The sequence below is a fragment of the Vanessa atalanta genome, chromosome 20, assembly GCF_905147765.1.
Source record: "Vanessa atalanta chromosome 20, ilVanAtal1.2, whole genome shotgun sequence".
Lineage (NCBI taxonomy): Eukaryota > Metazoa > Arthropoda > Insecta > Lepidoptera > Nymphalidae > Vanessa > Vanessa atalanta.
The window spans coordinates 9,811,073-9,827,879 of record NC_061890.1 but is presented as its reverse complement, the minus strand read 5'-3'; the positions used below and the strand labels follow the sequence as shown (position 1 = coordinate 9,827,879).

The window sequence follows — 16,807 nt, the reverse complement described above, 5'->3', positions numbered from 1 at the left end:
TTAAAACAACCTTACTTGTACATTTAATTCTTAACCTACAGAGGAACGGAAGTACATAGTTATGCATAGTTTTAAAACAGAACTTTTTCAATATTTTGTCTCATATCTTCATATGTCAATATGTATTTCTCTTCTCGCTCGCACTTTGGACAAAGCCATTTTATAAATGGAACACTTATTTAATTTTAAATATAAGGAAGATAAAATAAATATATTTGAAATTCGTCATTTATTCTGATTTTCTTAGAGAGTTGTTTGATTCAAATGTCTAACAAGTTAGCTAACATATGAATGCTATCTAAGACATAATTTTTTTATGGCAGATATTTTTTTACCTTTGACATTGACTGCTGAAAAAACGGAACTATTTTTTTTCGAGTGCTATGTATATTGTAGGGTTTTGTAGCCATGCAAGCTAACTAGATGAACAACTAGAGCAAACTAGATGAACGATATTTTTTAACTAAAGAAAGTTGTATAAAATAATAGAGTAATTAGCATAGTCTGTTTAATTCGTACTGATATTTTCCGTTTGAACTTTGAAAGTGAATTGAGCAATATACATTTTTTAAGTATCATTTGATTTTCATAGACGTCTTATAGAATAGAGAGGCCTTGTAGTAGAATGAACAGTTAATAATATAATTTACTTAAGCAGAATCAATTATTTGCACTTTCTTTTTTACATTTAATGAATATAATGATAATTTTTTAAATTTACAGTTTTAATCAAATAAGATCATATTTAAAAATCAAATATGAAAGCATTTATAAATTCAGATGTTTGCCATAGATTTTTTTTTTTTTGTAAATCATTTCATTGAGTAATAACAGTAGAAAACAATAACACCACGTCACAGGCCATTCTTTTAGACCAGTTAACCAGTGTATGTTAAAAGGCCAGTGTACCAAATACGCAGCGAGACTTAAAATTTGAAAAGGGCAAAATATATAAATAACTTAGACTTTGGTCGGCGTCGCTTAGATTGGCGGCTCCAACTAGGAAAGCCAAGATGTTCAATGTGCCTGTAATTGCACTGGCTCACCTCATCTTGAAGCCGGAATATATGGATATAATGTATTATTTTTGGTGTTAGGGGACTGTCGAGTAAGAGTACCACCCAGACGAGTCTGTATTCATTTATACCAGGGAAACTGTATAACTTAAACAACGCGTTTCCTGTTGCAAAAATCGTTGAAGTTTTTCAAAAACATCACCACAACATCCATCATAAAAACAAAGGTCGATCTCGTAATCGGACTCTACCACATCGACGCTAAACATAATTTAAAACATTTGTAACGAATGTGTCTTTCACTGGAATCATAGTCTTATAGTCTGATGTTTTCGTTTGTCCTTCCGTTCCTGAGCTCGTCGTGCGAGAAGGCTCTGTTGTCGAGTCCGCTCGGCTTGTCGTCCGTGGCCTCAGACTTCTCCACGGGACCGTCCATCAAGAACATCGTGAGGAAGAACATGATGCTGCCTAAAATTAATATAATTGATTAGGATTTGTATAAAGGTCTTTCTAATAATATAGTTTACGTTTTCATTAATTTCAAAAACTTATAAACTAAACAGAAGCCGCATATTCCAAATACAGTAAAGTTAAAGACAAAAAAACAACTTTGACATTGAATTGACGGGGTATAACTGGACAAGATCTTGTTTTCATTAGGATTTCGTGAAAAAATGGCGTTTGGAGTGATTTATCAGAACTTTGGAAATAATTTAAAGTGGCTGTACGTATGTGGTTAAGTAGGATAGTGTTGAATTATAACAAATATATAGTTGTTGTGGACACTGTATTTTTGCCATAAGTTAAGGTGCGATTGTTATATTAACATTTATTGTTTTTTTTCTTGTGCATGTTGTATTCTCCAGTAAGTGAGAGTACATTTAGATTAAATATAAATATGTTTGACTGTAAGCATATATAACCGTTAAAAAAATATCGTGTAAAACTTACTAATGCCATAGAAGCCTGCGTAGAAGATCATAATAGCTTCTCTGTAGCCGATCGCCTTCGAGACCGGGTCGACCAGAATCGGCAGGTTTCCTCCAACGTTGTTCATAACGAAGAGGAAAACGCCGACGGTCGTTGAGCGTACCGACAGAGGCACAATTTCCACTAGAATAGCGAAGACGATTCCGAACCACATTTCAGCTGAAATGAACATTTTAGATATAAAATTTTAGGCAATTATTTCGATTTAAATAATGCTTATTTTATTCGTCCGTATCGCCGACTTCGTCCGGGTGGAATACAACTTTTATTTACTTCCCAATAGTGGCACCCTCTCCCGAGTCCAATCTAAATCATCTAGATTTCTCAAATACAAAAAAAAGCAATCGAAATAGGTATGTTTAGAAGATCAGTTACATACACACGTATAGAAGATTTATTTATATAAATATATGCATAAAATAATAGTCACGTATTTTGATTTTTATATTAGCTACGTATTTATAATTTACATTTTCATATTCTTGTTCTTATCTTATATACAAAATAAGCTTTTCACCGGTAATATTTAAAGCAAAACTATTATTATGGTGTTATTTTAACGATAACACAGGGTGTTCTGTAATGGATAACTTACCAAAGAAGTATGAGATAGCGAGGGTGATCATGGCCCATAAGGGTCCGAACACGACTGAACCAAACGCCGGCAGCGTCGCAATCAGCTGAGACAGAGCCAGGACCAGTACTCGAGACCTCACACCCATCTTTGACACGAATCTGCGAAATCATGATAATGTCATATGTAGCTTAAGCGGACGTTTACCGTTAGAACCACCGCTAACTTGGCCGGGCCAGTAGATTGGGGAGAGAAATAGTATTTCTCTGATGAGTATATTTGTATGTTTATCTAATAATTCAATCCAGTATCTGCCTTGTTTGATAAAAATGGTAGTGATTATGGGAGGAAAATAATACTTAGTTTGAACTTGTGGTAAATCGGAGAAATAGCTTATTATTTTGTGCGTGTGTGTGTTTGTGTGTGACTCACTTGTCGGAGACGACGCCGCCGACGACGACGCCGATGGAGCCGATGCCGACGGTGACGGCGAACAGCCACCAGCCGAGGTCGACGTCGGGGAAATAGTCACGGTAGTACAGGTCCGCGTTGTATGCAAACGTCATACCGCCTGAGACGATATATAAATATCTTATCACTGATATATGTTAAGGTATTCAACAACGAGTATAAATGAGCTCTTTATATAATAAGTGTCATCAAAATAAGAGAAAAAATATATATTTACAGAAGGTCTGCAAATACCTACTGTATAATATTTTTAAGCTTTAGAGTTTATCCCATTACTCCCCTGTGAGCTAAGCTGTATTACAATTTTTTTAATTTGGTGTCTCACCGCAATGTCTGATGGAGGCTGCCAAGCAAAGAAGAATGATTCTCGGTTGCGCGATCACATGCCAGATGGTGACTTGAGGCATTTTCTTTCCTGATTCCAGAGCAGAGTCCCCACCTTTGGCGTTGCCAGCTCCTAAAAAGATTACAGAATAATTTATTAGTCCAAGAAAAGGCAATTCTCATGGACGTTGAAAAATCAATTTTCACGAGAACATTATCGTTACACTTAAACAAAATAATAAACCGAATTGTTATTTTGGAAAAATAATCGCCAAACTAAAGTAGGTATGATGATGATACGTAATATAGGAAATATCCACCACAGCCTGTTTTTTCTGAAACGCTCGAATTTTCGAGTGTCCATAAGATGTTTAAGAAGTACCCTGTTTTGTACCTCCCATTATAACGAGGGTCCGTCTAAAAATAGCAAAGTTCCATTATACTTTCCTCTTCTACTGAACGAGGAAAGCTGTTGAACTTTGATTACATCTTTAATTTTTACGAGAGTACTTTTATTAAGTTATATTTAAAAAATATATCCGTAAAAATAATCGTCAGTTACATCGATGTTAGCTTTGTTACATACTTTAGTCGTTATTAATAATCAACAATATGTAATTTGTTATGTCCTTTGTAAGGGTAACAGCCCTATATACTGAGCCCTAATAATAATTGACGCATGTTAGGTAATCGCCTCGTAGATAAATCTCTAACATCAGCATCTGAAGCCTTTATAAATGCCGGATGGGATGACCAGACCGAGTCTATATAAAAAGTTACTGGGTTTTTCTGTCGAAAAATTTTCAATACAGCCAAAGTCTGGAACTTAGAAATGTGTACACTCCCGTTTCTCGGAAAACATGTAAAGCTCTTGGTTCTGCGTTTCAATGTTTCCCCGTAGAGTCGGATTATCGTCCCATCGGATTTTGAGAACGAGGGCAAAGTAAGCGGTAAAAGCTCCTTTGTTTGCGCACACACTTTACACTGTAATATGTCCTACAGAGTTGTCTGATCTCACTTGAAATTGAACAGCGTTACCTAAATCTATCAAGACAACATCATCATTACATGTTTGATGGACTATTAAATAATTTGATACAAAAATAATGGGTAGCAATCGAAAATTCAACGTGCAAAAAGACAAATTTGAAAACATACATATTTTAGAGCAAAGTTTTGCAGAATACTGTTGGTGTTACAACAAGCTGGTGGCCATGAGAGTGTTAAGTTTGTGGTGTTACCTTCTTCTCCGATAGTTGTTCTAGCTGGTTCGCGAAGTGTCAAGAAAGTGATCGCAGCGATAACAAGTCCGATGATACCAGCTCCGTAGTAGCAGACTCGCCAGCTCTGAAAGAACGAAAGCATCGTTTACTTCGAGTTACGACTGCAGCAACGGGCAATAAAATCGTATAAGAAGTTTATAAAAGATGCACCGACTGACTGACTGTATACTGTACTGTACTTTCATCCATAAAATACTACCTATTTAATAATAATAGAAATTGATTGATGTAACCCTTAAACCTAAATGTTACAAAAAATGAGCTTAAATATTTAAGATTAAAACGGTATTGATTTGAAGAATAAATCAGTGTAATAACAGTTACAAGAGATACAACTTATTAGTTCAAAAGGTTTTTGTAAGAAATATTAGATATGGTAGTGATCACGTATGGCCTCGTTCATCCACCACACAACTACACTACATCACCACAAGATATTATCAAACAAGTATCAAAACTCACCAGTCCCCAAGCATTAATATCCGGGATGTACCTCCCAACGGGAAACGCGATTCCGTAGCCGCCATATATACCCCAGTTGAATATAGATAAGACCAGCGCCCTTTGATGTTCAGGGAACAAGTCCGTCAAAAGGCCCGTTGCTAGCGGATTGCAACCGGATTCTCCAGCCGCCATTACCATCCGTAGGAGAACTAAATGCCAGTATTCTTTTACGGTTCCCATAAGAAGAATGGCTATTACAAATATCAACGTGCATACACTTAAGATGCGACTTCTGTTAAATCTGAGGATAAAAAAATAATATATTACAGTATCATATTAAAAATCTACCATCTAACCTATTTAAGGAGCGTGGTTGAATAAAGCCCAGACCTTCTCCTAAAAGAGAGGACTTTTTAGATCCAGTAATAGTTACTACGTACCTATCAGCCGCCACGCCGAGGATGACACCGACGACTGTGAACACCGCCATGAAGGCTGGACCGGCGAGAACTTGGTAATCAATTCCCAGTCCATTATAGCCCCATTCGCAGTATCTGGATCCATTTAGTGTAAGAGTCTCACACCTGCATAGAAGCAAAGTAATGATTAAAATTGGGATATAATACCAAAAATAAAGTTATCATTTGTTTGCCATTATCTCTTATGCCTTGACAACAATTCCCTTTGTACACGCATTGATTGAAATAGATTATACTCTGTCGGAAACCGCTTAGAGGCCAACAAGTGAAGATTTTTGCATTTTAGTAATAGTATTAACTAGGATTTAAAAAAAAAAACAATCTAATCAAAAAATATCTTCATGTTGGTTCTGAGAGACATTTTTGACTCGTTATTTTAAAAGATTAAAGAAATTAAAACCGATTCTAAATGCTGTATCAAATTCAACTGAGAAAAACCGGCAAGAGTGAATACTGCGAATATTATTATTGTTGTAGATACAGATATTACTGTAAATTTACGGTAATAGAAGGCCAACTATTTTTTTTCCAATAATTTGAACCCTAGTATATTATACTAAATTATAAATTCGGAAGTTGGAATGGGTGGATTTTTGTTACGTAATTACACCAGAACGGCTGAAAGGATTTGTATAAAATTGGGCACAGCGACTGATTACAGTCTGCATATTTCGCCTCATCACGCATTATATAATTCGCGGACGGAAAGTAGCAATTAATTAATAGTTTGGTCGCAGTCAAATTTAGTCTATATTTGTATAACTGACAGAAGTGTTAAACAAAAACTTTATTGATGTTTATTATATATTATGTCTTGAGCACTAGTTTTTGACGTTGTATTGCATATTGCTCAGCACGTGACTCAAATGTTGTTCCAACAGTCGAAATGTCAAGTGATCACTTTATATCATTTTATATTCAGTTTCCAAATACGTTTTAAATGTATTTATATTTTTAATATAATAAGTTATTAAATTACTTGCGAAAACTATTATTATGACGATTAATTGTCTTCTTATACTTCTTGCAGGTATGTTATGGAATTCCGTAACCGTAACAGAAACCGATATTTTTTTATTTTATTATAATTTAGATTTGGATGGTGTTGAACTTAATGAGATTAGCTAATTGAATTTTGAAAGCTATTAGTTTTTTCTGTTTATATAACTAATCCTAAATAATAGCCTGCAAATAAAGTCAAATTAAAATCTTGTGATTTATTTTATTAATATTCTAAAAGAGAAGTAATTGATATTTCTTTCAACCGTTTACGAGCTATGATGTCACATCACACACTCAGATACACATGTTGGACATACAACGCTTATTAAATAAAGTTTGCGAGAGTATTTTAATCGGTATAATTACCATAAATAATATCCCTTACGAAAACATAAATGAAATGAATGTAAAGTAAACAGTTTTGCAAATACAAATATAATTAATGAAAAAAAATCATTGGATAATGATTAATTTGTCATCAGTCTTAATTAGCGATCGTAGGCGTCGTCCGAAATCAGATCAAAGGCCGAATTTATCGATTACTCTTAATTAACTTTCATTTGAGATTAACATTGGACACAACATTAGTCACGTATTTATCTATCGCCATATGATAATTTCGAAATGATTTACTTGGTGGAAGAGTTTTGTGCAAGTCCGTCCGGGAAGAACACAAAATCATCATATAATCTACCGCCAAGAAACAATTATATATTATATATTGCTGTGTTTCAGTTTGAAGTGTGTGTGTGTATACACTATTCCAAAATTAAGAGGAGAGAAGTCAAATAAACAACATTTGACAGCAAAATGCCGCGATATCATTGGTATTACAGAGCTTGATTACTCTATGATATTCGCTATGGATTTACGAAAAAAATGGCGTTTTGAACGTTGACGAAAGTGTTATGGGAATTTTTAAGAAGTTAAGAGTTATAGTGTTGTATTATAAATAAATATATAATGTTCATAAACTCTTAGTAGTGCACAATATAGCTGAGTTATTAGCAAATCGCGTGAAATACGTAAATCTAAGGTTTGTTTATCGTTTGGAATAGACTATAAGTGCGTCCAACGGTTGGTTGACTTGACTAAGGGATGGTTAATTTTTTACAGTGCCAATCTCTATGGGCAATGGTGACCACTGACCAACATTGGGCCCAACTATTTTAAATAATAAAAAAAAGACAACTCAATTTGTAAAGTATTCCGCAATCCGTATGACCTCGATCGATCGTCCATGGTCAAGTTCACTACGACTCATTTGATATGACTAATATATTTTAATGAAACAATTTTATGGCGTACATATAGACCTTGAAACGTTTTTATTAAAAGCGAATTAGTTTAATAATACATTTATATATAAACTAGCTGAACCTGCGGCTTTACCTTTACGAAATAAATAGGTGTATATATATAACTTACCTATAGCATATAAAACGTCACCACCAATTTTACACACTCGAAAAAGTGGCCTATGTCATTTGCCAGGACTCATAATTTCCGTATAATATAAAGATTTTATAATATCCAAACGATGAGATATCAGATCGCTTTAAAGTATTTTAAGTTATTTTAAAGTAATCGTAACATATACGACTATTTTAAAATAACTCTCGAGGAAATGGCGTGAGGTGTATTCCACCACCCTACTTTGGTTGGTAGATATTGTTCTGCCAGAATACATATGCCGCAGAACAATTATGCAATATGCATGTTTCGGATGTTTTCAAAATAAATTATAAACCCAAATCCACCCCATGAAAAAATTGATTCGGAAAAAAATAGTTTGTATTAGAATTCGGTATTGTCGATTAAAAATCTCATCTTCTAACCAGTGGACTATCTCGGCTCGTTGTGGTTCTCAGTAAATTGCGCATTTGATGGTTGTTGTTAATTGGCTCAATAAAGATGCGCTGAAATTCATATATCATCATATTAATCTATTTTTGTAATCGAGATCTCTCATCTCCGAATGATTATGAAATATGTCAACGTTCATTGTTTTAATTTAGCCGTTGCGTTTTATCTATGTTTGAGTCACATTCTGATTCAAAAGTGCTCGTAAAAGCCTGTTTGAATAAAGTATTTTCTGATTTTAGGACTATATTTATACGTAGTGTATAGGAAGAGTTGGTTGTTTGAACGCTCTGAACTTAGTCCGACTGGAAGAGTGCTGGTGTTAAGTTAGGTTAGTATATTATATTTTTTATAATTGCTCATTAAACTGGTTACATAATAATTTCCTGATAGTATAATAATTAACAATTATTAAAGTTTATTACCTACACATTATAATATATAACTTTGGGCCAACCCAAGGACAGACCTGTATCGTAAACGCTGGTAAAACTACGAAGTTGATATAGTTCTTAGAAGCCTGAATGGTCATGTCTGAGACCACAGGTGAGGCATTCCAATGGATCTCTTAAAAATATTTTTTGGGGAGTGGGGAAGTCGCCAGAACACTGCCTGCACCTTGGGTACTTGTTGAACTTAGGTCGAAGTATATAGGTACTAAGTATAACAATTTTACTGTACGTTGAGAGAGTTCATGCAATCGCATATGAGGCATGGGATCTTAAAAAAATTCCAAGCTTCGGCTTACTACTGACAAAATTCCAACTGAAAATTCTAAAAACTTTTTAAAATTGGTCCAATTCCGTAGTTTAAACCAAGGTTTATGGGATCTGCCCACAAGCTTGCTAAGCCTACAAGTCTGTATCAATAAATAATTAATAAAACACGATATTTAAATGTAATTGATAAGTCAAACAGCAATTACTTATTTGAAATCAATAATTGACAGCAATTATTCACAAAACTGGTTACATGTACTTCCTGATAGTAAAAATAAAAATGAACAATTATTAATAATATTTTGTTCTAGTTCTAAAAGTTGAATATTTTGTGGATATTTGTGTAAATCAATTCAAAATTTTAAATTGAATAAAAACCAGTCAGTTATTGAGGAAATCTTGAATAAATACTATTGAAAAACTAAAACAAAATCAATTCATCGAAGTATTTTGGAATTAATTAAGCTAACAATTACTTTTCAATTCGTCTATCTTTATGCTGTGTGGTTTTGGTATCTTAGATTAGAAGCGTTCTTTTATATTAAGTCAACGTTAAGTCTTGAGTCAACGTCATTAGGAACATACTCTAAAGCTCTGCATCTGTAGAAGAAGATATGCTTTCACCATATCCGGCGAGTGGAATAGGCCCTGTTCCGATCCTACTCCTCCATTTCATTTTTGATCTCACAAACTGATACTTTTTACTATTTAGCGTTCTTTCCATTGAATTGTTTTAACAAAACGATTTTTGAAACAATCTCACAAACAAAGCCGCTAGTTAAAAGTTAGTTTAATATTTTACTTTACGCGGAACTAATGGTTACTTCAATCAGACAACTGTTGATGTAAAAAAATATAATTGGTATCTATAATATAACTCGTATTTTCTGATTGGCATTTGAATTTTGACCGCGTGGAATAGTTGTAAAAATTCTAGCATCGTTCCTCAGTGTAGAAGAGAAGTCAGGTATATTTCTATGTACAATGAAATGTACTTACATATCACTGGAGTTGACCTTCTCACACACGACCGGCAGCTGACTGAGAGTCAGGTGGGTCGCGTTCAACATACAAGATTTGTCTCCATAATGTAGATCCTCTGCCGTTACTTTTGATGTCGTTCCTGAAATTCAAGTAATTTAATAAGAAATAACGCCCATATCATCAACGATCTACGTTTTCCATCAGTGTTTAAATATGCAAAAAATCGTTTAAATAAAGCTATATAAATATTTACATAACATTACATTAACAGCCTGTAAATTTCCTACTTTTGGGCTACGGCCTCCTCTCCCTTTGAGGAGAAGGTTTGAGCATATTCCACCACGGGTTGATGGATACACATGTGGCAGAATTTCGTTGAAATTGGATACATGCAGTTTTCTCACGTTGTTTTCCTTCACCGCCGAGCAAGAGATGAATTATAAACATAAATTAAGCACATAAAAATTAGTTGTGTTTGAAGCCGTAATCATCGGTTAAGATGCACGCGTTGTAACCACTGGGCCATCTCGGCTCTCATTTAAATCTAAATGAGATCAAATCAAATATATTGTTAATGCACGCCGATAATTTCAAGTGGAGAGACGTGTCTTCGTGAGTGAACAGCGTCTATACAAAGTACATAATAAGTTTATTATGTCACCATTAATAACATCGCAAATGCTCAGTATTAAAACAATAAACTACAAAATGCTATTAAACAATTCCTTACTTTTATGATTATAAGATTTATCTTTATAAAATGGCTCATGACTTTGAGGCAAATTCCACGGCATTTCCAGTCGATCAAACAAATTGTTACGCCCCTTGAGCTGATTTACGAGCATACTCTAACTCTGACTAACCCTTTAGAACGGAACTAAAGCTTGTAAAATATTTTCGCAAGCCCGTAGAGTTTTTAATGAACGGGTGATCAAAGTTAAAATATACTTTATTCGAGTAGGCTCGTACAAGCACGTTGGAATATTCATTTTACAAGGTTGATTTTATCATACAGCTTGTACCGATTTGGAATGTTGAAGAATAACCGGCAAGAAACTTAATAGTTTTACTTAGTGGTAGGGCTTTGTGCAAGCCCGTCTGGGTAGGTACCACCCACTCATCAGATATTCTAGCGTCAAATAACAGTACACTGTATTGTTGTGTTCCGGTTAGAAGGGTAAGTGAGCCAGTGTAATCACAGGCACAAGGGACATAACATCTTAGTTCCCGAGGTTGGTGGCGCATAGGTGATGTAAGGAATGGTTAATATTTCTTACAGCGCCTTTGTCTATGGGCGGTGGCGACCACTTACCAACAGGTAAAAAAAAAAGTTACTCTTTCTAAATAATAATATAAATTAGTCTATTTAAATAATACCCAATAGTATTTTCTTTTTATTTTATAACAATTGATTATATTAGTAAATAATGAGTATTTATTTAACTGGTAAATGTTAATAATTCTTATAGACTTGTATTGAGTAAATAAAGCTGTTATAACATATGTTTGTATACTAGTTTCTAGTTCAGACTTCGTCCGGGTGAAATAAAATATATATTTAATAACAATTTTATTGCTAACAGCATCTGAACTTAAGGTAAAAAAAAAAATGATTTATATATATAAAGATAATGAAAATGTAAAACAAGGCTTTATATGTATGTACATAATACCGGCCAGTAATACGCACGTATCAGGTATATCTATAAATATAATATTTTTTGTGCGTAAATTACGTGAAATCTGCTAAATGTATCGTACTCTTAAAGAAAAAGGACCCTTATAAGATCACTTCGTCATTACTAAAACCATAATTTGTAAACCATCAATCTGTTTGTCTATATGTCTGGCGCTACGGAACCCTCAAAGATGAATCGGATTCACACTTGCCGGCCTTTTTTATTGAATGCCCAGTGAAGCGGGCCGGTAACAGCTATATTATTAATAAATATGATTTATTTGTAATCAAAAGCGTATCAGAGATGTAACGTACAATAATTATATCATATAAATAATTTTGTTTAACAGAACAAAATAATAAAAATATTAGATTTAAATTGTATTAATTTAATTCAAGTTAAACTATGTTTTATATTACAAATAGAGGATTTGAGCAATTATATAAAAAAACGAGACGTATTCCGGATTGATGAAACCACCAAACCAAAATACATAAAACTTTCACCAAAGGATGCAGCGCGTTCTCGGAGAAGGAGAAGTGAATTATAAAACGAGGAAAACAATGTCTGCCAACTAAAACGCCATTTAAAGTACAAATATTAGTTATTATATATGAATAGCTATCCTTTATAAAACTAATATTATAAATGGGACAGTGGATTTGTTTGTCTGTTACGCTTTAACGCCTTAACTATTCAATCGAACATGATTAAGCTTTGCATACGTGTATACGTTGTCAAGGGTTTAGATCAACTTCCCGCCCACGTCACACGCGCACTCTATATTAAAAATACTAAAATAAATCTCTCCTTCTGTTGCTCTTTCACGGTCAAACCAAAAGTCAAAAGATTAGGGAACTTTTTTACGTCTAATACCTGACGACAAACCCTTCAACTGAAAAGACATTTATCAGAATAATACTAAATTTTAATTATCGATATCATTTGTATCGTTTTTTTTCGTGCGCAATAGATTTAATCAATAAATAAAATGTAGACGATTTGATAACCTCCTCTTTTTGTCGGTTAATAAGAAGTAGGTAAGTGTTTATACTGATTGCAAATTTATGTTATTAAACTTTTTTTTTAATTATTAATAGTAGTGGTTAAGAGACCAATGAATTTGGCACTGTAACAAATGTTAACAATTTCATACCATACTCCACTAATATTGGAATCTAAAAAGTTAAGTCACTTATTCCTGTAAAGTAACACTATCTCACAACCATTAAACATAAATGAGACAAATTTCGTAACATCCATACAGCGATAAAAACAAAGAGATATAGGTGTATTTAAGAAACAATGATTTTTGTTTCCGTAATATTCATAATAAAAAATATACGTGTTAAGTAAGATTGAAATGGTTAAACAGGTAATAAAAATTCGCGTCTAGATTATATAAATGTCACCGTTGTCATGTATATTTTTATATTTTACACATTTTATAACAATTAGAAATAATCTTGCTTACATTGATGAATTATTTACACTATGAACTAAAAATTTATACGTATTGTGGTGGTAATACGCAAGCTCTGGACGAAGAATGAACCAGGCCTCCCGACTCCTGTCACAAATGGACTCAATTTGACCGGTTGTATTAAACACTGAGATTCGAGTATCTAAACAAATTCAGAAGAGGTTTACTTGATAACGCTTATTTATTAAAGAGTCAAATCAAAGTCGAAGCCAAAATATCTACTCAATATAGAAGTGTTACAATACAAATATCATATTTTACAATTATTGTTTTCGTACAATAACAATAAAAATATTTTCTTTATTTGAAAAGCCTGGAGTCACACAGCTCATTGTCAAGATGTGCAATCGACTAAGATTACCTACAGACTTCTTTATATATCAATTGAAATTAGACTAATAACACTAGCAATTAATTAATAACAAAAACGAGATATAGTTTAATTAATAATAAAATATATTACAAATAAAAATATAATTTAAAAAACTTTCTTGCATGTATGCTGAAAACAAATATTTAAATACTTTACGTCTGATAAAAAATCTATTTCCTCTTAGAGCATAAAATTATTTTCATAGATTTTATTTAATAATAATATAATATTATAATGAATTAATGATTGCTATCTTTATAATTTATCAAAGTTCAAGTAACAAGACATTTAAAATCAGGAAATAATATAACAAAATGCAATTATTATTACGAAATATATTTATAAGTCATTAAAATCTTAATCAAATCGAATTTATTTTATTAAAGTAAACTTTGCACTAAAACAGTTTTTCATCGTCAATAAAGCTCGCAATTGTCCCGAAAAGCAGCCTCCAATGAGAAGAAACAGCAAGACCGCGTAGTTGTTCTTTTAAATAACCATATTTACAATGATGTCAGTATTCACAATTATTTTTTAATCTGTCCTTTGTTAGAACCCGAGCCTAAATTCATCCATCTTTATCCAAAATCATCCAATAGGATTAATATGTTTTATTTCGATCGGTTATATTGATAGATCGACATTACACGAACAAATTAAATACGCCTAACACTTCTCTAACAACAATTGTGTATTGTTTTAATTTAAATATTTATAATTAACTGTGCGATCTTTGGTTCACAGATTTTTAATTACTATATTGTATTTTTTAATCATTCTTTTATCTCTACTAGAAATTTGTTTCTGTTCGTTAATTGCGAATTTAAGAATTATATCTAAAGAACTATCTTCTATATAATTCACACATTATTTATATTGATATTTACATAAATATAAAATGACGTAGAATATAGTTGTTTTTTTTTTCTTATATACTCTGTGTCTTTGTGATACAGCTGTGGAGTATACAGCCGATGTATGGTATAAATAAATAAACATATTAACTGTCAAATTCCTGCTAATCCATTTCGGGATCTGTCATATTTGATATATTTAACGTATGTTTGAAGTTGAATAATAACGTCAGGTCTAGCGAGCTTATAATACAGCAACGGGGGAACTTATCCGCTTTGAGAATTGTGATTTAAAGACTGACCACAGGAGAACCAGGACCTGGACTCTTGTAAATCATACTATTGTAGAATAACAGGTTTTCACCATCGACAAAAGTTCATAGTTCTCTTTTTCCCGGAACGGACTAAAGTGATGTTATCCTCTATAGTTTCGGTTTTTGTCATCTCTTTGGTACATATAGGTATGTATTTTTTTTGTATTCCCTTCCCTTTGTCTATCTAGAGCTTTACTTTTATTTTACCGTTAACATTTATTTCGGGTCTTCCATGAGAAATATCTTATAGGTATAATCATACCTTTTAACCTTTTTCTCGTTACTTAATCTTTGTATATTATCTCAGGCACACGTATAACATACACATAGTTACCCGTCCCGACTTTGTCCGCGTGGAATAAGAATTTAATTTAACTCCCGATCGCAGCATAAGTTATCGGGTCTCATCTAAAGTATTAAGGACCCACTCAAATTCACACAAAACCTAAACAAAATCGATCCAACCGTTTAGAAAGAGTTCATCTACAGATGATATCTGCCAATTCTAAATTCGTACAATGCTACCCTCCCCATTGCTCCCTTAAAGTTGAAATTACCTAAAATCCTTTCTTAGTTTGTTTACGTTGTTTAATGAACCTATGTAAAAGATTTGAGCTTTCTAGATTCAGTACCGTTGCTGTGCGTTGTTAGTCAATCACGGCAAATGATTTAAAAAATAAAGATAATATTATACTCGCTATAAGTTTAGTTAAAGAAAAATTAAGTTAAATTTAAACAAACCAATTTCGTTTTTAATTCAATGTCATAAAACTTTTAATGTCACACACGAATGACGTAATTTCCAAATCAACCGTGATGCAACTCCCCTTTCCGCCAGTCATGGAATGTTACACACATTTATGTGACAGTGACGTTAAATCATGTCGGTCACGATCGGGTTAGTCGTATTTACGATTAGGTATTTGACCCTCGCCGTAAAAACTATGTCGAGGTCAGCTGAACTTGATACTTTTGGGATTCAAATCATGATAATCTTCCGTAATTCATTTTGTAAAGGGACTACGAATTATTTAATTAAAGTTATCGTCCAGTACAGCAAGAGTAAATTATATTGTAAGGCAAAACCTTCCTGTCCTTTTGCGTTTTCGAAATTATTTCACCACACTACTTGGTATATTCAAATGTGGTAGATATATCCGTCGCACGCGTGATGTATTTTATGCAATCTCTATTTTTTCTATTGATTTTAATTCAGGATTGAACTCAATCCTTGGTTCACAATTCACGAAAAAAATTAATTACGTTCGTTGATATTATACGATAAAATGGGAGTTCTTTTGACTTCTCAAATGGTTTTAATTGATTACTTTGTTCCTATTATCCTTTTTAAACGTGTCAACACAGATCTCAGATCGTGGAGTTGACGATGTTCTGGAAATTAACAAATGCTTTATTTTTCCTAGAGAGCCTGTCTCTATGCGCTAGGTACCTACATGAATGATAAATAAAAAAAAAACAAAGGATTTAGTAACAAAGAATAGATACTCTAATCTATGACGTAATGTTACATCTGCGCAAACAATAAACATACACAAGAATATCTTACCAATGAGGTAGTGTCCCAATTCGCCAAGAATGTAGCCGACCGACACCAAGCCCAGCACGTACCACTTGTAGAAATTCTGAAGTTTGCTCCAAATGCCTCCGTGGAACATTTTGATTTATTCTGGAACAAAAAATTTCAATGTTAACTTATTTTGTTTTTAAAATTATATTTTTATAAATGTTCAATGCTAATCACTGTTGGCTTTTTGTTTATTCTTTTTCGTAATTGACGATAATATAGTTAAAGAGATAAATTTTAAATCTGTACTTTGAAAAAATGAAAAATGCTATGCATTTTTGTTTACTACATATATTTTGAATAGTAATGTTGCCCGCGTTTTCGTTAGCGTTTTATTGATTGGTCATTTGGTCGTCTTTCTTTGCAGTTC

General features: G+C 33.0%; 1 protein-coding gene across 1 annotated transcript in view; it reads right to left on the bottom strand.

The window, feature by feature from the left end:
- Nucleotides 1-3: 3 nt before the first annotated feature.
- LOC125071705 (D-xylose transporter) overlaps nucleotides 4-16,807 on the bottom strand; it is a 57,796-nt gene continuing 40,992 nt past the window's right edge. The window contains exons 2-11 of the mRNA XM_047682052.1: nucleotides 16,420-16,539; nucleotides 10,165-10,288; nucleotides 5,543-5,686; nucleotides 5,121-5,403; nucleotides 4,617-4,722; nucleotides 3,377-3,508; nucleotides 3,013-3,151; nucleotides 2,602-2,741; nucleotides 1,968-2,165; nucleotides 4-1,484 (exon numbers count right to left, since the gene is read on the bottom strand). Coding sequence (XP_047538008.1) covers nucleotides 1,333-1,484; nucleotides 1,968-2,165; nucleotides 2,602-2,741; nucleotides 3,013-3,151; nucleotides 3,377-3,508; nucleotides 4,617-4,722; nucleotides 5,121-5,403; nucleotides 5,543-5,686; nucleotides 10,165-10,288; nucleotides 16,420-16,528 — 1,527 coding nt within the window. The 5' untranslated portion in view covers nucleotides 16,529-16,539 and the 3' untranslated portion in view covers nucleotides 4-1,332. The remainder of the gene's footprint in view (nucleotides 1,485-1,967; nucleotides 2,166-2,601; nucleotides 2,742-3,012; nucleotides 3,152-3,376; nucleotides 3,509-4,616; nucleotides 4,723-5,120; nucleotides 5,404-5,542; nucleotides 5,687-10,164; nucleotides 10,289-16,419; nucleotides 16,540-16,807) is intronic.